Source organism: Heterodontus francisci, chromosome 11 (assembly GCF_036365525.1).
Source record: "Heterodontus francisci isolate sHetFra1 chromosome 11, sHetFra1.hap1, whole genome shotgun sequence".
NCBI classification, from domain to species: domain Eukaryota; kingdom Metazoa; phylum Chordata; class Chondrichthyes; order Heterodontiformes; family Heterodontidae; genus Heterodontus; species Heterodontus francisci.
The window spans coordinates 122,234,875-122,255,816 of record NC_090381.1 but is presented as its reverse complement, the minus strand read 5'-3'; the positions used below and the strand labels follow the sequence as shown (position 1 = coordinate 122,255,816).

At 45.2% G+C, this 20,942-nt stretch overlaps 1 protein-coding gene across 4 annotated transcripts in view; it reads left to right on the top strand.

Moving 5' to 3' along the window:
- Positions 1 to 20,942, top strand: part of LOC137374993 (leucine-rich repeat-containing protein 31-like) — a 116,396-nt gene that overhangs the window by 47,439 nt on the left and 48,015 nt on the right. For all 4 annotated transcript variants that reach the window (XM_068041616.1, XM_068041614.1, XM_068041613.1 and 1 more), the window contains exon 7: positions 13,826 to 13,993. In XM_068041616.1, coding sequence (XP_067897717.1) covers positions 13,826 to 13,993 — 168 coding nt within the window. The remainder of the gene's footprint in view (positions 1 to 13,825; positions 13,994 to 20,942) is intronic.

Genomic DNA, 20,942 nt, shown 5'->3' with positions numbered 1-20,942 from the left:
TACAGCCACCTTCAAATGGCTCGGAACACATACTGTCGATCCAACTGTTCACCGCCTCTGGTCCAGTACACCTACTCAGCATCTATGCTCCAACACTCTGCTCCCCACCTGAAGATAAAGACCAGTTCTACGAGGAACTCCATAATATCATTAGTAGCATCCCCAATACCGAACATCTGTTCCTGCTGGGGGACTTTAATGCCAGGGTTGGGGCCGACCATGACTCATGGCCCTCCTGTCTTGGGTGCTATGGCATTGGAAGGATGAATGAGAATGGACAGAGACTGCTTGAGTTGTCTACCTATCACAACCTCTGCATCACCAACTCGTTCTTTCATACTAAACCCTGACACCAGGTTTCTTGGAGACACTCAAGATCACGTCACTGGCACCAGCTGGACCTCATCGTCACAAGGCGAGCCTCTTTAAACCGTGTCCAAATCACATGCAGCTTCCACAGTGTGGACTGCAACACCGACCACTCCCTGGTGTGCAGCAAAGTTAGCCTCAAACCAAAGAAGCTACATCACTGCAAGCAGAAGGGCTGCCCGCGCATCAACACTAACAAAATTTCTTATCTACAGCTGTTACATAAGTTTCTAAATCCACTTGAAAAAGCCCTTCAAAACACTCCTGCAGGGGATGCAGAGACCAAGTGGGTCCACATCAGAGATGCCATCTATGACTCAGCAATGACCACCTATGGCAAATGTGTGAAGCATAATGCAGACTGGTTTCAATCTCACTTTGTAGAGCTGGAACCTGTCATAGCCGCGAAGGGCACTGCACTGCTGAACTACAAGAAAGCCCCCAGTGAGTTAACATCCGTAGCACTGAAAGTAGCCAGAAGCGCAGCACAAAGAACAGCCAGGCGCTGTGCAAATGACTACTGACAACACCTATGCAGTTGTATTCAGCTGGCCTCTGACACTGGAAATATCACACTTACCTATATTGAAATTAATTTACCAATTGCGCACCCATTCTGCAAATTTATTACTGTATTCCAGGATTTTGTCTCAGTCCTCCTTGGTATTTAACTACAGTCCTGGGAAGACCAGCAGAACTGCAGGGTCATGTGAATGTCGATCTGAATAATCAGTCAGAGAAACTGAGGGCTGTCCTGGTAACTCCTGTCCCTGAAGTTATCGTTTTTCCATTTCTCACTCAGTAATGGGGCTCAGATCACAAATTTTGCAGCACTGAAGATTGCAGACATGGGTGGAAACACCGGGGGGTGGGGTGGGAGTTTTAGCCATATCATCAGCCATTTACAGCACACAAGATGACCATCAAGTCCATACTGGCTATGCAGTCAGTCCCACTCCACAGCTCAATCACCGTAGCCCTGCAAGTCTACTTCTCTCAAGTAGCTATCCAACTTCCTTTTAAAGTCATTGTCTCTGCTTCAGCCACCCTTGTGGGCAGCGAGTTCCAGGTTATTCCACCCTCTGTGTAAATGGTTCTTGCTCATATTCGCTTTGTATCTCTTGCTCAAAACTTTCAATCTGTGTTCCCTGGTCCTTGTACCATTAGTTAATGGGAGCAGTCTTTCCTTGTCTAACTTATCTGTCTCTCATAATCTTGTACACTTCTATTAAATCTCCCCTCAATCTCCTTTGTTCTAAGGAGAACAAACCCTGCTTCTATTTAGGAAGCCCAAGATCCCGTATGCTTTACTAACCACTCTCTCAATAGGTCCTGCCACCTTCAAAGATCGATGCACATGAACCCCCGTGTCCATCTTTTCCTGCACACTCTTTAGAACTGTGCCATTAAGTATACATTGCCTCTCCCTATTCCTTCTGCCAAAATCCATCACCTCAGACTTCTCTATATTCCATCTGTTACCTGTCTTGCCCACTCCTCTAGCCTATCTATGTCCTGTTGCAGGTGGTTCATTTTATCCTCACTGTGCACCTCCAAGTTTGGTGTTGCCAGTAAATTTTGAGATTCTACTCTGTATTCCAAGATCCAAGTCATTTATATATAGCAAGAAAAGCAGTGGTCCCAGCACTGACCCTTGGGGAACACCACTGTCTACCATCCTCCAGTCTGAAAAGTAACCATTTGCGACAACTTGCTGTTTTCTGTCCTTAAGCCAATTTTTTTTTATCCAGTTGGCCACTGAACCTCCTATTCCATGAGCCTCAATTTTGTTAACCAACCATTTATGTGGTACTTTATCAAATGCTCTCTCAAAATCCATACAAACAACATCCACCACATTCCCATCAACCTTCTCTGTTACTTCATCAAAAAATTGAATTACATTAGTCAAGCAGATCTGCCTTTTGGATTAAGTAGCCTCTCTGAATCTGAGGGATTGGAGTACAACAAGGCCCCTGTGTAATTAGTATTTTTTAATTAAGGGTGTAACTAATTAGTCTAAGGGCAAGTCATGGCAGGAGAGCTCAGCCCCGTCATATACTCCTCCCGCGCTATATGGTAAATCAGGGACGCTTCCAGTGTCCCTGGTGACCATGTGTGCAGGAAGTGTATCCAGCTGCAGCTACTGACTACCCACATTACGGAGCTGGAGCTGCAGGTGGTTTCACTGTGGAGCATCCGTGATGCTGAGGATGTCGTGGATAGCACGTTTAGTGAGGTGGTCACACTGCAGGTAATGGCTGCACAGGCAGAAAAGAGATGGGTGACCACCAGACAGAGTAGTAGGCGCAGGCAGGTAGTACAGGAGTCCCCTGTGGCCATCCCCCTCTCAAACAGATATACCGCTTTGGATACTGTTAGGGCGATGACAAGGACAAAGAACAGTACAGCAGAGAAACAGGCCATTCGGCCCTCTAAGCCTGCGCCAATCTTGATGCCTGCCTAAACTAAAACATTCTGCAGAGCAGAATCAAGTGCAGAAGGTGTTAGTTTAGGCAGGCATCAAGATCGGCGCAGGCTTGGAGGGCCGAATGGCCTGTTCCTCTGCTGTACTGTTCTTCTTTTTGTTCTTTGTTCTTTTGCACATCCGGGGCCCATATCCCTCTATTCCCATCCTATTCAGATATTTGTCAAGATGCCTCTTAAACGTCGCTATCGTACCTGCTTCCACCACCTCCCCCGGCAGCAAGTTCCAGGCACTCACCACCCTCTGTGTAAAGAACTTGCATCGCGCATTCCCTCTAAATTATGCCCCTCTCACCTTAAACCTATGTCCCCTAGTAACTGACTCTTCCACCCTGGGAAAAAGCTTCTGACTATCCACTCTGTCCATGCCGCTCATAACTTTGTAAACCTCTATCATGTCGCCCCTCCACCTCCATCGTTCCAGTGAAAACAATCCGAGTTTATCCAACCTCTCCTCATAGCTAATGCCCTTCAGACCAGGCAACATCCTGGTAAACCTTGAGTTCCGAAGAAGGGTCACTGACCCGAAACGTTAACTCTGCTTCTCTTTCCACAGATGCTGCCAGACCTGCTGAGTGAATCCAGCATTTCTTGTTTTTGTTTCAGATTTCCAGCATCCGCAGTATTTTGCTTTTATCCTGGTAAACCTCTTCTGTACCCTCTCCAAAGCCTCCACGTCCTTCTGGTAGTGTGGCGACCAGAATTGCACGCAATATTCTAAGTGTGACCTAACTAAAGTTCTGTACAGCTGCAGCATGACTTGCCAATTTTTATACTCTATGCCCCGACCGATGAAGGCAAGCATGCCGTATGCCTTCTTGACTACCTTATCCACCTGCGTTGCCACTTTCAGTGACCTGTGGACCTGTACGCCCAGATCTCTCTGCCTGTCAATACTCCTAAGGGTTCTGCCATTTACTGTATACTTCCCACCTGCATTAGACCTTCCTAAATGCATTACTTCACATTCGTCCGGATTAAACTCCATCTGCCATTTCTCCGCCCAAGTCTCCAACCGATCTATATCCTGCTGTATCCTCTGACAATCCTCATCACTATCCGCAACTCCACCAATCGCTGTGTCGTCCGCAAACTTGCTAATCAGACCAGCTACATTTTCCTCCAAATCATTTATATATACTATAAACAGCAAAGGTCCCAGCACTGATCCCTGCAGAACACCACTAGTCACATCCCTCCATTCAGAAAAGCACCCTTACACTGCTACCCTCTGTCTTATACGACTGAGCCAGTTCTGTATCCATCTTGCCAGCTCACCTCTGATCCCATGTGACTTCACCTTTTGTCCTAGCTTGCCATGAGGGACCTTGTCAAAGGCTTTCCTGAAGTCCATATAGATAACATCCACTGCCCTTCCTGCATCAACCATCTTCATCACTTCCTCAAAAAACTCAATCAAATTCGTGAGACATGACCTCCCCTTCACAAAACCATACTGCCTCTCACTAATAAGTTTGTTTGTTTCCAAATGGGATTAAATCCTGTCCCGAAGAATCCTCTCTAATAATTTCCCTGCCACTGACGTAAGACTCACCGGCCTATAAAGAACAAAGAAAATTACAGCACAGGAACAGGCCCTTCGGCCCTCCAAGCCTACGCCGATCCAAATCCTCCATCTAAACCTGTCGCCTATTTTCTAATGGTCTGTATTTCTTTACTTCCTGCCCATTCATGTATCTGTCTAGATACATCTTAAAAGATGCTATCGTGCCCGCGTCTACCACCTCCACTGGCAATGCGTTCCAGGCACCCACCAACCTCTGCGTAAAGAACTTTCCACGCATATCCCCCCTAAACTTTTCCCCTTTCACTTTGAACTCGTGTCCCCTTGTAATTGAATCCCCCACTCTGGGGGAAAAAGCTTCTTGCTATCCGCCCTGTCTATACCTCTCATGATTTTGTACACCTCAATCAGGTCCCCCCTCAACCTCCGTCTTTCTAATGAAAATAATCCTAATCTACTCAACCTCTCTTCATAGCTAGCACCCTCCATACCAGGCAACATACCTGGTGAACCTCCTCTGCACCCTCTCCAAAGCATCCACATCCTTTTGGTAATGTGGCGACCAGAACTGCACGCAGTATTTCAAATGTGGCCGAACCAAAGTCCTATACAACTGTAACATGACCTGCCAACCCTTGTACTCAATACCCCGTCCGATGAAGGAAAGCATGCCGTATGCCTTCTTGACCACTCTATTGACCTGCATTGCCACCTTCAGGGAACAATGGACCTGAACACCCAAATCTCTCTGTACATCAGTTTTCCCTCGGACGTTTCCATTTACTGGATAAAATTTACTGAATAATTTCCTGGATTATCCTTGCTACCCTTCTTAAACAAAGGAACAACATTGGCTATTCTCCAGTCCTCTGGGACCTCACCTGTAGCCAATGAGGATGCAAAGATTACCGTCAAGGCCCCAGCAATTTCTTCCCTTGCCTCCCTCAGTATTCTGGGGGAGATCCCATCAGGCCCTGGGGCCATATCTACCTTAATGCTTTGCAAGACACCCAACACCTCCTCCTTTTTGATAATGAGATGACTGAGACTATCTACACTCCCTTCCCTAGGCTCGTCATCCACCAAGTCCTTCTCTTTGGTGAATACTGATGCAGAGTACTCATTTAGTACCTCGCCCATTTCCTCTGGCTCCACACATAGATTCCATTCTCTGTCCTTGAGTGGGCCAACCCTTTCCCTGGTTACCCTCTTGCTCTTTATATACATATAAAAAGCCTTGGGATTTTCCTTAATCCTGTTTGCCAATGACTTTTCATGACCCCTTTTAGCCCCCCTGACTCCTTGCTTAAGTTCCTTTCTACTGTCTTTATATTCCTCAAGGGATTCGTCTGTTCCTAGCCTTCCAGCCCTTACGAATGCTTCCTTTTGCTTTTTGACTAGGCTCTCAATATCCCGCGTTATCCAAGGTTCCCGAAACTTGCCAAACTTATCCTCCTTCCTCACAGGAACATGCTGGTCCTGGATTCTAATCCACTGACGTTTGAATGACCCCCACATGTCAGATGTTGATTTACCCTTAAACAGCCGCCCCCAATCTAAATTCTTCAGTTCCTGCCTAATATTATTATAATTAGCCTTCCCCCAATTTAGCACCTTCACCCGAGGACTACTCTTATCCTTATCCACAAGTACCTTAAAACCTATGGAATTATGGTCACTGTACGCTGCCCTACTGAAACTTCGACCACCTGGCCGGGCTCATTCCCCAATACCACGTCCAGTACGGCCCCATCCCTAGTTGGACTATCTACATATTGTTTCAAGAAGCCCTCCTGGATGCTCCTTACAAATTCTGCCCCATCCAAGCCCCTAGCACTAAGTGAGTCCCAGTCAATATAGGGGAAGTTAAAATCACCCACCACTACAACCCTGTTGCCTTTACGTCTTATCAAAATCTGTCTACATATCTGCTCCTCCACCTCCCGCTGGCTGTTGGGAGGCCTGTAGAAAACCCCCAACATAGTGACTGCACCCTTCCTATTCCTGAGCTCCACCCATATTACCTCGCTGCATGACCCCTCCGAGGTGTCCTCCCGCAGTTACCTTGGAAAATGGGATTAGAGTAGTTCGGTGCTTGATGGCCGGCACAGACACGATAGGCCGAAGGGCCTGTTTCTGTGCTGTATAACTCTGTGACTCATCTCTGTCCTAAAAGGGCGACCTCAAATTTTAAAACAGTGACCCCTAGTTCTGAACTCACCCACAAGAGGAAACATCCTTTCCACATCCACCTTGTCAAGACCGTTCAGGATCTTATATACTTCAATCAAGTTCCCCCTCACTCTTCACTCCAGTGAAAACAAACCCAGTCTGTCCAACCTTTTCTCATAAGGTAACCCGCTCATTCCAGGTATCAATCTAGTAAACCTCCTCTGAACCGCCTCCAAAGCATTTACATCCTTCCTTAAGTTGGGAGGCCAAAACGGTACACAATATTTGAGATGTGGTCTCACCAATGCCCTGTATAACTGATGCATAACATCCTTACTTTTATTTTCAATTCCTCTTGTAATAAAGGATAGCATTCCATTAGCCTTCTTTATTTCTTGCTGCCCCTGCATACTAACATTTTGTGACTCATGCACTAGAACACCTAGATCCCTCTGCACCTCGGAATTCTGCAGTCATTCTCTGTTTAAGTAATACTCTGCTTTTTTTATTCTTCCTGCCAAAGTGAACAACTTCACGTTTTCCCACATTATAATCCATCTGCCAGATTTTTGCCCACTCACTCAACCTATCTATATTGGTCTGCAACCTCCTTATGTCCTCTTCACAACATACTTTCCTACCTATCTTTGGTCATTGCAAGTTTAGCTACCATGCCATCTCTCCCCACATCTAAGTCATTGATATAAATTGTAAAATGTTGAGGCCCCAGCACAGACCCCTGCAGGACTCCACTCGTCACATCCTGCCAATCAAAAGGATCCATTTATGCTTTCGCTTAATGTTTCTGCCAGCTGGCCAATCTTCTATCCATGCTAATATGTTACCTCCTACTTTGCGCAATAACCTTTTATGTGGCACCTTGTCAAATGCCCTCTGGAAATCCAAGTACAGTATGTCAACAGGCTCCCCTTTATAACAAAAAACAAACAAAGATAATTACAGCACAGGAACAGGCCCTTCGGCCCTCCAAGCCTGCGCCGATCCAGATCCTCTCTCTAAACATGTCGCCTATTTTCTAAGGTTCTGTATCTCTTTTCTTCCTGCCCATTCATGTATCTGTCTAGATACATCTTAAAAGACTCCATCGTGCCCGCATCTACCACCTCCGCTGGCAATGCGTTCCAGGTGCCCACCACCCTCTGCGTAAAGAACTTTCCACGCATATCCCCCCTAAACTTTTCCCCTTTCACTTTGAACTCGTGTCCTCTAGTAATTGAAACCCCCACTCTGGGAAAAAGCCTCTTGCTATCCACCCTGTCTATACCTCTCATGATTTTGTACACCTCAATCAGGTCCCCCCTCAACCTCCGTCTTTCTAATGAAAATAATCCTAATCTGCTCAACCTCTCTTCATAGCTAGCGCCCTCCATACCAGGCAACATCCTGGTGAACCTCCTCTGCACCCTCTCCAAAGCATCCACATCCTTTTGATAATGTGGCGACCAGAACTGTACGCAGTATTCCAAATGTGGCCGAACCAAATTCCTATACAACTGTAACATGACCTGCCAACTCTTGTACTCAATGCCCCGTCCGATGAAGGAAAGCATGCCGTATGCCTTCTTGACCACTCTATTTACCTGCGTTGCCACCTTCAGGGAACAGTGGACCTGAACACCCAAATCTCGCTGGACATCAATTTTCCCCAGGACTTTTCCATTTACTGTATAGTTCACTCTTGAATTGGATCTTCCAAAATGCATCACCTCGCATTTGCCCTGATTGAACTCCATCTGCCATTTCTCTGCCCAACTCTCCAATCTATCTATATTCTGCTGTATTCTCTGACAGTCCCCTTCACTATCTGCTACTCCACCAATCTTAGTGTCGTCTGCAAATTTGCTAATCAGTCCACCTATACTTTCCTCCAAATCATTAATGTATATCACAAACAACAGTGGTCCCAGCACGGATCCCTGTGGAACACCACTGGTCACACGTCTCCATTTTGAAAAACTCCCTTCTACTGCTACTCTCTGTCTCCTGTTGCCCAGCCAGTTCTTTATCCATCTAGCTAGTACACCTTGGACCCCAAGCGCCTTCACTTTCTCCATCAGCCTGCCATGGGGAACCTTATCAAACGCCTTACTGAAGTCCATGTATATGACATCGACAGCCCTTCCCTCATCAATCAACTTTGTCACTTCCTCAAAGAATTCTATTAAGTTGGTAAGACATGACCTTCCCTGCACAAAACCATGTTGCCTATCACTGATAAGCCCATTTTCTTCCAGATGGGAATAGATCCTATCCCTCAGTATCTTCTCCAGCAGCTTCCCTACCACTGACGTCAGGCTCACCGGTCTATAATTACCTGGATTATCCCTGCTACCCTTCTTAAACAAGGGGACAACATTAGCAATTCTCCAGTCCTCCGGGACCTCACCCGTGTTTAAGGATGCTGCAAAGATATCTGTTAAGGCCCCAGCTATTTCCTCTCTCGCTTCCCTCAGTAACCTGGGATAGATCCCATCCGGACCTGGGGACTTGTCCACTTTAATGCCCTTTAGAATACCCAACACTTCCTCCCTCCTTATGCCGACTTGACCTAGAGTAATCAAACATCTGTTCCTAACCTCAACATCCGTCATGTCCCTCTCCTCGGTGAATACCGATGCAAAGTACTCGTTTAGAATCTCACCCATTTTCTCTGAGTCCAAGCATAACATTCCTCCTTTGTCCTTCAGTGGGCCAATCCTTTCTCTTGTTACCCTCTTTCTCCTTATATATGAATAAAAGGCTTTGGGATTTTCCTTAACCCTGTTTGCTAAAGATATTTCATGACCCCTTTTAGCCCTCTTAATTCCTCGTTTCAGATTGGTCCTACATTCCCGATATTCTTTCAAAGCTTCGTCTTTCATCAGCCGCCTAGACCTTATGTATGCTTCCTTTTTCCTCTTAGCTAGTCTCACAATTTCACCTGTCATCCATGGTTCCCTAATCTTGCCATTTCTATCCCTCATTTTCACAGGAACATGTCTCTCCTGCACGCTAATCAACCTCTCTTTAAAAGCCTCCCACATATCACATGTGGATTTACCTTCAAACAGCTGCTCCCAATCTACATTTCCCAGCTCCTGCCGAATTTTGGTGTAGTTGGCCTTCCCCCAATTTAGCACTCTCCCTTTTGGACCACTCTCGTCTTTGTCCATGAGTATTTTAAAGCTTACGGAATTGTGATCACTATTCCCAAAGTAGTCCCCTACTGAAACTTCAACAACCTGGCCGGGCTCATTCCCCAACACCAGGTCCAGTATGGCCCCTTCCCGAGTTGGACTATTTACATACTGCTCTAGAAAACCCTCCTGGATGCTCCTTACAAATTCTGCACCATCTGGACCTCTAACACTAAGCGAATCCCAGTCAATGTTGGGAAAATTAAAATCTCCTATCACCGCCACCCTGTTGCTCCTACATCTTTCCATAATCTGTTTACATATTTGTACCTCTATCTCACGCTCGCTGTTGGGAGGCCTGTAGTACAGCCCCAACATTGTTACCGCACCCTTCCTATTTCTGAGTTCTGTCCATATTGCCTCACTGCTCGAGTCCTCCATAGTGCCCTCCTTCAGCACAGCTGTGATATCCTCTTTGACCAGTAATGCAACTCCTCCACCCCTTTTACCTCCCTCTCTATCCCGCCTGAAGCATCGATATCCTGGGATATTTAGTTGCCAATCATGCCCTTCCCTCAACCAAGTCTCAGTAATAGCAATAACATCATACTCCCAGGTACTAATCCCAGCCCTAAGTTCATCTGCCTTACCTACTACACTTCTTGCATTAAAACAAATGCACCTCAGACCACCAGTCCCTTTATATTCATCATCTGCTCCCTGCCTGCTCTTCCCCTTAGTCACACTGACTTCATTATCTAGTTCCTTACAGGCTTTTGTTACTACCTCCTTACTGTCAACTGACCTCAATTGGTTCCCATCCCCCTGCCACATTAGTTTAAACCCTCCCCAACAGCGTTAGCAAAAGCACCTCCAAGGACATTGGTTCCAGTCCGGCCCAGGTGTGGACCGTCCAATTTGTAATAGTCCCACCTCCCCCAGAACCGGTCCCAATGTCCCAAAAATCTGAACCCCTCCTTCCTGCACCATCTCTCAAGTTACTCCTTCAAAGAATTCCAATAAATTGGTTAAACATGATCTCCCTTTCACAAAGCCGTGCTGACTATTCCCGCTTACCTTGAATTTTTCTTAGTGCCCAGCTATAGCCGCTTTAATGATCGATTCGAACACCTTCCCCATGACACACGTCAAGCCATCTTCAGCTGCCTGCTCTGGAATTACTTCCCTAAGACCCTTTACCTCTGTCTCCTTTAAGTCACTCATTAAAACTTACCTCTCTGACCAAGCTTTTGGTCACCTGTCCTAATATCTCATGGCGGCCCGGTATCATTTTTGATAGCTCTGCTGTGAAGTGCCTTGGGACGTTATACTTTAGAGGTTGTACTGAGTTACAGTACAGTCCCATTGTCCTGAACATTGTCGTTATCACTTAATTATCGGGCACCTCATAAGGAGAGTATTGTGGGAAATCTGAGGTGCAGAGTCTGTGATTTTGCATCTGCAATGGAGAGTGATGGTGGGCTATAATGTGCTTGTTGATCAGTGCAGTTTGAATGTTGTGAATCCTTTACTGGCTCTCCGTTCATAAAGCCAGCTTGATGATTATTCAGCTTTGTCTGCGAATGGGTAGCTTACAAATTCTCTAACTTGGGGACACAGGCTGGCTAGAAAAGGGAAGGTTTCACATACTGTTTAGATCAAGCTACCTTCTGCAGAGAGAGGGAGCCATGAACTGTACATTGGATAAATATCTGAAGGAAATGAAGCAGTTTCCAGATTTTGGGTTTTGAGTGTTTTCCTATGTGGTTAACTGTCTGTAACTGGTTACTTGTAAAGAATCCTGAGGATTATTTGAGCATTGCTATTCCAAGCTTACCCAAGGCTGCAGTTGCCAAGCATTGTTCCTCCTGAAACTTACTTTTACAACTATGGATACTACCCTGTCCAACCCCAGGCAGGATATCTGGAGGCAAGCTGAGCAACTTTGTAAACAGTTGTGGGAAGTGATGGGGTTTAGACACCTTGTTAGTCCTGGGATCAGCAACACCAGTTGGTGATTGGCTGCTGTGATCATTGGGTGACTGGATTGGTACTTGGCTGCTCTGATCACATGGAATCAGAGGACAGTGGCAGTATGCAGGGGCAGGGCCAGTGGCAGTGTGGCTACAAAATTAGCTGAGACACAAAAGAGACAGTAGTGGTGAATGGTTGTTTTTCAGACTGCAGGGAGGTATACTGTGTTGTATTCCAGGGTCAGTATTTAGATTTAGATTTTTTAGATTTAGATATACAGCACTGAAACAGGCCCTTCGGCCCACCGAGTCTGTGCCGACCATTAACCACCCATTTACACTAATCCCATATTCCTACCACATCCTCACCTGTCCCTATATTCCCCTACCACCTACCTATACTAGTGGCAATTTATAATGGCCAATTCACCTATCAACCTGCAAGTCTTTTGGCTGTGGGAGGAAACCAGAGCACCCGGAGGAAACCCACGCAGACACAGGGAGAACTTGCAAACTCCACACAGGCAGTACCCAGAACTGAACCCGGGTCGCTGGAGCTGTGCGGCTGCGGTGCTAACCACTGCGCCACTGTGCCGCCCAGTATTGGGACCACTACTCTTTCTGACATATATTAATAACCTAAACTTGGGTGTACAGGGCATAAATTTAAAGTTTGCAGATGACACAAAACTCAAATGTGGTAAACAGTAAGGAGGACAGTGGCAGACTTCAGGAGGACATAGTCTCATGAAATGGGAAGACTCATAGCAGATGCGATTTTACATTGAGGCATGTGAAATGATACAATTTGGTAGGAAGAATGAGGAGAGGTGATATAAACCAAATGGTACAATTTTAAGGGGGGTCCAGGAACAGAATAAGGGGTAGGCCATTTAGGACTGAGATGAGGAATTTCTTCACTCCGAGGGTGGTGAATCTTTGGAATTCTCTACCACGGAGGGCTGTGGAAGCTCAATCATTGAGCATGTTCAAGATGGAAATTGATAGATATCTAGATACTAATGAGATAAAGGGCTATGCGGATAATGTGGGAAAGTGGCATTGAGGTAGATGATCAGCCATGATTTAATTGAATAGCAGGCTTAATGGCCTACTCCTGCTCCTATGTTCCTAGAGAGGCCTGTGGGTGTATGCACATATATCTTTGAAGGTGGCAGGACAAGTTTAAAAGGCATGTGGGATCCTTGGCTTTAGAAGTTATTGAGTACAAAAACAAGCAAGTTATGCCAAGCCTCCATGAAACACTGGTTCGGTGCGAGCTGCAGTATAGTGCCCGATTCTGGGCACCACACTTTAGGAAGCAGATCACTGCTTGGGAGATCTACTAGAATGGTACCAGGGATTTCAAAAAAATTGTAACATGGAGACACTAGAGAAACAAGGGTAGTTCTCCTCTGAGCAAAGGTTAAGAGGAGATTTGATAGAGGTATTCAGAATCATGAGTTCTGATAGAGTAAATAAGAAACTGGTTCCAGTTGCAGAAGGGTTGGAGGTCACAGATTTAAGCTGATTGACAAAAGAACCAGAAGCGACACGAGAAACAAAAAATGTACTGAGTTACTGTGATCTGAAATGCCTTGCCTGAAAGGATGGGGGAGGCAAATTTCAGCCGAAACATTCAAAATGGAATTTAATAAGTACTTGATGGGGGAAAAATTTACAGAACTATAGGAGGTACAACTAACTGGATAGCTCTTTCAAAGAGTTGGCACAGGCGCGATGGGCTGAATGGCCACCTGTGCTGTATCATTATATGATTCTGTAATCACTGGCAGATGGATTGGTAATGGACTCCAGTGATATCATGATTTTGGTATTATTAATCTCCAGCACAATTGTGCTTTTCTTTGATTCTTAAAAAATTCTACATGGATTGAAGAGCAATTTTCTTATGAAAATAATCCCAAAGTTTTCCTTCTACTTTGGGGGCAGAAATTGGGTCTGCCTTTTTGTACTGAATACAAAATATTCCTATTCTTCTGTGTGATCTCCTAATGAGGTGCAGAATGTTCTATTGAGTCCTTCCATTCCAAATATCATCCATCATTGTTGGTTGGCTAAATCAGTGAAAACAGATACTCCGATTTGCATGATCATTTTGCACATTGAGCACTAACTTGTTTTTGGTTTCTGTTCTAAAGGCCAGGCTTTGTCTGTAACCACAAGATTGGAAGTTCTGGATCTCTCCATGAACAAAGATGTGGGAAGTGGTCTGGACATCTTATTTCAGGAACTGAAGCATGTACCTCATCTGCAAGTGTTAAAGTTGCACCTGTGTGGATTGACATGGGACAACATCCATGATTTAGGTAATTTCTCTAATGTGGTAATGAGGCAATATCAATGTTTCCTGTTGTAAGAGGTGAGGACAAATAAAATACCTCCGAATCACAGAATTGTTACAGTGCAAAAGGAGGCCATTCAGCCCATCGTGTCTGCACCAGCTCTTCCAATGAGCAATTCACCTAGTTCCACTCCCCTGCCTTTTCCCCTAACCCTGCACATTCTTCCTTTTCATATAACAGTCTAATTTCCTTTTGAATGCTTCAGTTGAATCTACCTCCACCGCACTCTCAGGCAGTGCACTCCCGACCTTAACCACTCGCTGCGTGGAAAATGTTTTTCCTTGTCGCATTTGCTTCTTTTGCCAAATGCTTTAACTTTGTTCTCTCTCGTTCGCAATCCTTTCATGAGTGGGAACAGTTTTTCCCTATCCACTCTCTCCAGAGCCCTCATGATTTTGAATACCTCTATCATCTTGTCTTAGTCTGCTCTTCTCCAAGGAAATCAGTCCTAACGTCTCCAATCTATCTTCATAAGTGAAGTTCCTCATCCCTGCAATCATTCTGATGAATCTTTTCTGCTTTCTTACCTCTTCTTCTCTCACCTGCCTTCGCCACCCCCCCCAACCCCCCCAACCTTCTTTCTGTCGCTTTCTCACTCTCTGCTCCTCTTCCCTTTTCCTCCTCAGGGAGGTTGCAAAAGGATAAAGACTGATTATAGGCAAGAAGGTGACAAATGGAGTATAATGTGGGGAAGTGTGAAATTATCCACTTTGGTAGGAAGAATGGAAAAGCACACTGATTTTTTTTTTAAAGTGAGACACCAAGAATATTGGTGCGCTGAGGGATTTGCTGGCCTTGTCCACAAATCGCAGAAAGGTAACATGCAGGTACAGCCAGCAATTTGGAAGGCAAATGGTATATTGGCCTTTATTGCAAGGCCTTTATTTATCCTAAAACTATGATTTCTCGTTTGAGATTGCCCCACCAGAGGAAACATCCTCCCTACGTCTACTTTGTGAATCCACTTAATCATCTTATATACCTCGATTAGATCTCCTCTCATTCTGATAAACTCTAGAGAGTAAAGGCCTAAACTACTCGATCTCTCTTCATCAGGCAGGAATGTAGGACCAATCTGAAACGAGGAATTAAGAGGGCTAAAAGGGGTCATGAAATATCTTTAGCAAACAGGGTTAAGGAAAATCCCAAAGCCTTTTATTCATATATAAGGAGCAAGAGGGTAACTAGAGAAAGGATTGGCCCACTCAAGGACAAAGGAGGAAAGTTATGCGTGGAGTCAGAAAAAATGGGTGAGATTCTAAACGAGTACTTTGCATCGGTATTCACCGAGGAGAGGGACATGACAGATGTTGAGGTTAGGGACAGATGTTTGATTACTCTAGGTCAAGTCGGCATAAGGAGGGAGGAAGTGTTGGGTATTCTAAAAGGCATTAAGGTGGACAAGTCCCCAGGTCCGGATGGGATCTATCCCAGGTTACTGAGGGAAGCGAGAGAGGAAATAGCTGGGGCCTTAACAGATATCTTTGCAGCATCCTTAAACACGGGTGAGGTCCCGGAGGACTGGAGAATTGCTAATGTTGTCCCCTTGTTTAAGAAGGGTAGCAAGGATAATCCAGGTAATTATAGACCGGTGAGCCTGACGTCAGTGGTAGGGAAGCTGCTGGAAAAGATACTGAGGGATAGGATCTATTCCCATCTGGAAGAAAATGGGCTTATCAGTGATAGGCAACATGGTTTTGTGCAGGGAAGGTCATGTCTTACCAACTTAATAGAATTCTTTGAGGAAGTGACAAAGTTGATTGATGAGGGAAGGGCTGTAGATGTCATATACATGGACTTCAGTAAGGCGTTTGATAAGGTTCCCCATGGTAGGCTTATGGAGAAAGTGAAGTCACATGGGGTCCAGGGTGTACTAGCTAGATGGATAAAGAACTGGCTGGGCAACAGGAGACAGAGAATAGCAGTGGAAGGGAGTTTCTCAAAATGGAGACGTGTGACCAGTGGTGTTCCACAGGGATCCGTGCTGGGACCACTGTTGTTTGTGATATACATAAATGATTTGGAGGAAAGTATAGGTGGTCTGATTAGCAAGTTTGCAGACGACACTAAGATTGGTAGAGTAGCAGATAGTGAAGGGGACTGTCAGAGAATACAGCAGAATATAAATAGATTGGAGAGTTGGGCAGAGAAATGGCAGATGGAGTTCAATCAGGGCAAATGCGAGGTGATGCATTTTGGAAGATCCAATTCAAGAGTGAACTATACAGTAAATGGAAAAGTCCTGGGGAAAATAGATGTACAGAGAGATTTGGGTGTTCAGGTCCATTGTTCCCTGAAGGTGGCAACGCAGGTCAATAGAGTGGTCAAGAAGGCATACGGCATGCTTTCCTTCATCGGATGGGGTATTGAGTACAAGAGTTGGCAGGTCATGTTACAGTTGTATAAGACTTTGGTTCGGCCACATTTGGAATACAGCATGCAGTTCTGGTCGCCACATTACCAAAAGGATGTAGATGCTTTGGAGAGGGTGCAGAGGAGGTTCACCAGGATGTTGCCTGGTATGGAGGGCGCTAGCTATGAAGAGAGGTTGAGCAGATTAGGATTATTTTCATTAGAAAGACGGAGGTTGAGGGGGGACCTGATTGAGGTATACAAAATCATGAGAGGTATAGACAGAGTGGATAGCAAGAAGCTTTTTCCCAGAGTGGGGGATTCAATTACGAGGGGTCACGAGTTCAAAGTGAAAGGGGAAAAGTTTAGGGGGGGATATGCGTGGAAAGTTCTTTACGCAGAGGGTGGTGGGTGCCTGGAATGCATTGCCAGCGGAGGTGGTAGACGCGGGCATGATAGCGTCTTTTAAGATGTATCTAGACAGATACATGAATGGGCAGGAAGCAAAGAGATACAGACCTTTAGGAAATAGGCGACATGTTTAGATAGAGGATTTGGATCGGCGCAGGCTTGGAGGGCCGAAGGGCCTGTTCCTGTGCTGTAATTTTCTTTGTTCTTTGTTCAGACAAACCCCTCATCTCTGCAATCAATCGAGTGAACCTCCTCTGAACTGCCTCCAATGCAACTACATCCCCCCTCAAGTAAGGGGACCAAAACTGTACACAATACTCCAGGTGCGGTCTCACTAATGTCTTGTACAGTTGTGGCAACACTTCCCTACTTTTATACTCTATTCCTTTAGCAATAAATGCCAAAATTCCATTTGCCTTCCTTATTACCTGCTGTACCTGCATTTCTGTTTTCTGCGATTCATGCATGAGGACACCCAGATCGCTCTGCACCGAAGCACTCTGAAGTTTCTCTCCATTTAGATAATTTGCCTTTCTATTCTTCCAACCAAAATGGATAACCTCACACTAATCCACGTTAAATTCCATCTGCCAAATTTGGCCCATTCACCTAACCTATCCATATCCATTTCTTTATTGCATCTTACTATCCCACCTATTTTAGTGTCATCTGCAAATTTGGCGATAGTACCTTCTATCCCTGCATCCAAGTCATTAATATAGATTGTGAATAGTTGGGGCCTGAGGACCAAACCCTGTGGCACCCCACTCGTTACATCTTGCCAACCAGAAAAAGACCTCTTTATCCTGACTCTGTTTTCTGTTGGTTAGCCAATCTTCTATCCAAGCTAACAAATTGTCCCTAACCCCTCTATGCCCCTATTTATAAAGCCTAGAGTTCCATGTGCTTTATTAACAGCTTTCTCAACCTGTGCTGCAACCTCTGCTCCTGCACCCCCTTTAGAATTGTGCCCTTTCACAAGTCAGTAGTGTGATGGAATACTCTCCACTTGCCTGGTTGGGTGCAGCTCCAACAATATTAAAGAAGCTCGACTCCATCCAAAACAAAGTAGGCGCTTGATTTGCACCCCATCCACCACCTTCAACATTCACTCCCTTCACTACCGATGCACAGTGGCATCAGTGTGTACCATCTACAAGATGCACTGCCGCAATGCACCAAGGCTCCTTAAACAGCGCCTTCCAAACCCGCGACCTCTACCAACTAGAAGGACAAGGGCAGCAGTTGCATGGGAACACCACCACCTGCAAGTTCCCCTCCAAGTCACACACCATCCTGACTTGGAACTATATCACCATTCCTTCACTGTCGCTGGGTCAAAATCCTGGAACTCCCTTCCTAACAGCACTGTGGGTGTACCTACCCCACATGCACTGCAGCGGTTCAAGAAGGCAGCTCACCAGCACCTTCTCAAGGGCAATTAAGGATGGGCAATAAATGCTGGCCTGGCCAGTGACACTCACATCCCTGAATGAATAAAAAAATACTTCCCTGAAGTGTGGTGCCCAGAATTATCCTCAATACTCTGGCTAAGGCCTAACCAATGATTATTGAGTTCGAGCATGATCTCTCTGCTCTTATGTTCTATTCCTCTATTTATAAACCCAAATAACGACTTTTTTTAACTGCCTAACCAACTTTCCCCGCTGCCTTTAAGGATTTGTTTATATGGACACTCAGGTCGCTCTAATCATCTACACTTTTCAAAATGTGTTTTTTATGGTATCCTGTCTTTCCATATCAATCCTCCTGAAGTGTATTACTTCACATTTCTCTGCATTGAACTCCCATCTGTCAATCTTCTGCCCATTTCACCATCCTGTCTGTCATCCCTGTTCATGAGCTAGTATACAGGTGCAGCAAGCAATTAGGAAGGCAAATGGTATGTTGGCCTTCACTGCAAGGGGTTTTGAGTACAGGAGTAAAGATGACTTGCTGCAATTATATAGAGCCTTGGTGAGACCGCACCTGGAGTATTGTGTACAGTTTTGGTCTCCTTATCTAAGGACGGATATACTTGCCATCGAGGGAGTGCAACAGCGGTTCACCAGACTAATCCCTGGGATGGTGGGATTGTTTTAGGAGGAGAGATTGCAGAAACTGGGCCTGTATTCTCTAGAGTATTGAAGAATGAGGTGATCTCATTGAAACTTACAAAATTCTTACAGGGCGTGACGGGATAGATGTAGATGGGATGTTTCCTCTGGTTGGTGAGTCGAGAACCAGGGACACAGTCTCAGAATAAGGAGCAGGCCATTTAAGACTGAAGATGAGGAATTTCTTTACTTGGAGGGTGGTGAATCTAGAATTCGTGACCCCAGAGGGCTGTGGAAGCTCAATCATTGAACATGTTCAAGACAGAAATCGATAGATTTCTGGATGGTAATGACATCAAGGAATTTGGGGATAGTGGGGAAAAATGGCATAGAGGTAGATGATCGGCCGTGATATGACTCAATGATATGTTTGAATGGCGGCGCACGTTCGATGGGCCGAATAACCTACTCCTCTTCCTATTTCCTATGATTCTGAAGTGTACAACTATCCTCATAACTGCCTACAACATTGCCAAGTTTATTATCATCTACAAACTTTATAATGCTGCTTCCCACATCGGAGTGTAGGTTGTTTATAAAAATTAAGAGTAACGGACCCAAAACTGATCCTTGGGGAGCACTTGATGTGAATATAGGAGGTATGATCAGTAAGTTCGCAGATGACATGAAAATTGGCGATGTCGTAAATAGTGAGGAGGAAAGCCTTAGATTACAGGACGATATAGATGGGCTGGTAAGATGGGCGGAGCAATGGCAAATGGAATTTAATCCTGAAAAGTGTGAGGTGATGCATTTTGGGAGGACTAACAAGGCAAGGGAATATACAATAGATGGTAGGACCCGAGGAAGTACTGAAGGTCAGAGGGACCTTGGTGTACTTGGCCATAGATCACTGAAGGCAGCAGCACAGGTAGATAAGGTGGTTAGGAAGGCATATGGGATACTTGCCTTTATTAGCCGAGGCATAGAATATAAGAGCAGGGAGGTTATGATGGAGCTGTATAAAATGCTAGTTAGGCCACAGCTGGAGTACTGTGTACAGTTCTGGGCACCACACTATAGGAAGGATGTGATTGCACTGGAGAGGGTGCAGAGGAGATTCACCAGGATGTTGCCTGGGCTGGAGCATTTCAGCTATGAAGAGAGACTGAAAAGGCTAGGTCTGTACTAATGCTTTGTCTTTCAACACACCATTAACATATTGTTTGCTCTACGACCTTCTAGTCAGCTATTCTGTGACCTTGTCCTATTTACACCTTCTCCTTTGTTGTCTCTTGCCCCACCCCTACTTTACTTGCTTATAACCTTTTACATTTCTAATTTTTGCCAGTTCTGAAGAAGGGTCACTGACCAGAAACATTAACTCTGCTTCTCTCTCCACAGATGCTGCCAGACCTGCTGAGTATTTCCAGCATTTCATGTTTTTATTTCAGATTTCCAGCATCCGTAGTATTTTGCTTTTATTTTACTGAAAAGGCTAGGGTTATTTTCCTTTAGAGAAGGCTGAGGAGAGACATGATTGAGGTATACAAAATTATGAGGGGCATTAATAGGTTAGATAGGAAGAAACTTTTTCCCCTTAGCGGAGGGGTCAATAACCATGGGGGCATAGATTTCAGGTAAGGGGCAGGAGGTTTAGAGGGGATTTGAGGAAAAACTTTTTCACTCAGAGGGTGGTTGCAATCTGGAACGCACTGCCCGAAGAGGTGGTAGAGGAGGAACCCTCAACATTTAAGAAGTATTTACATTAGCATACAAGGCTATGGGCCAAGTGCTGGAAAATGGGATTAGAATAGATAGGTGCTTGATGGCCAGCACAGACATGATGGGCCAAAGGGCCTGTTTGTGTGCTGTATGATTCTATGACCACTGGAAACCACCTCCCTGTCTGAAAGCCATCCATTTGCTTTCTGTCACTGATCCAATTGCATTTCCATTCTGTTATTTCCCCCTTAATTCCTTGGGCTTCTAACTTCTTAAGCCTCCTGTTTGGTACTTTGTCGAATGTCCATATATAGAAAATCTACTACACCACCTTGATCAACCTTTTCTGTTACCTGATCAAAGAATTT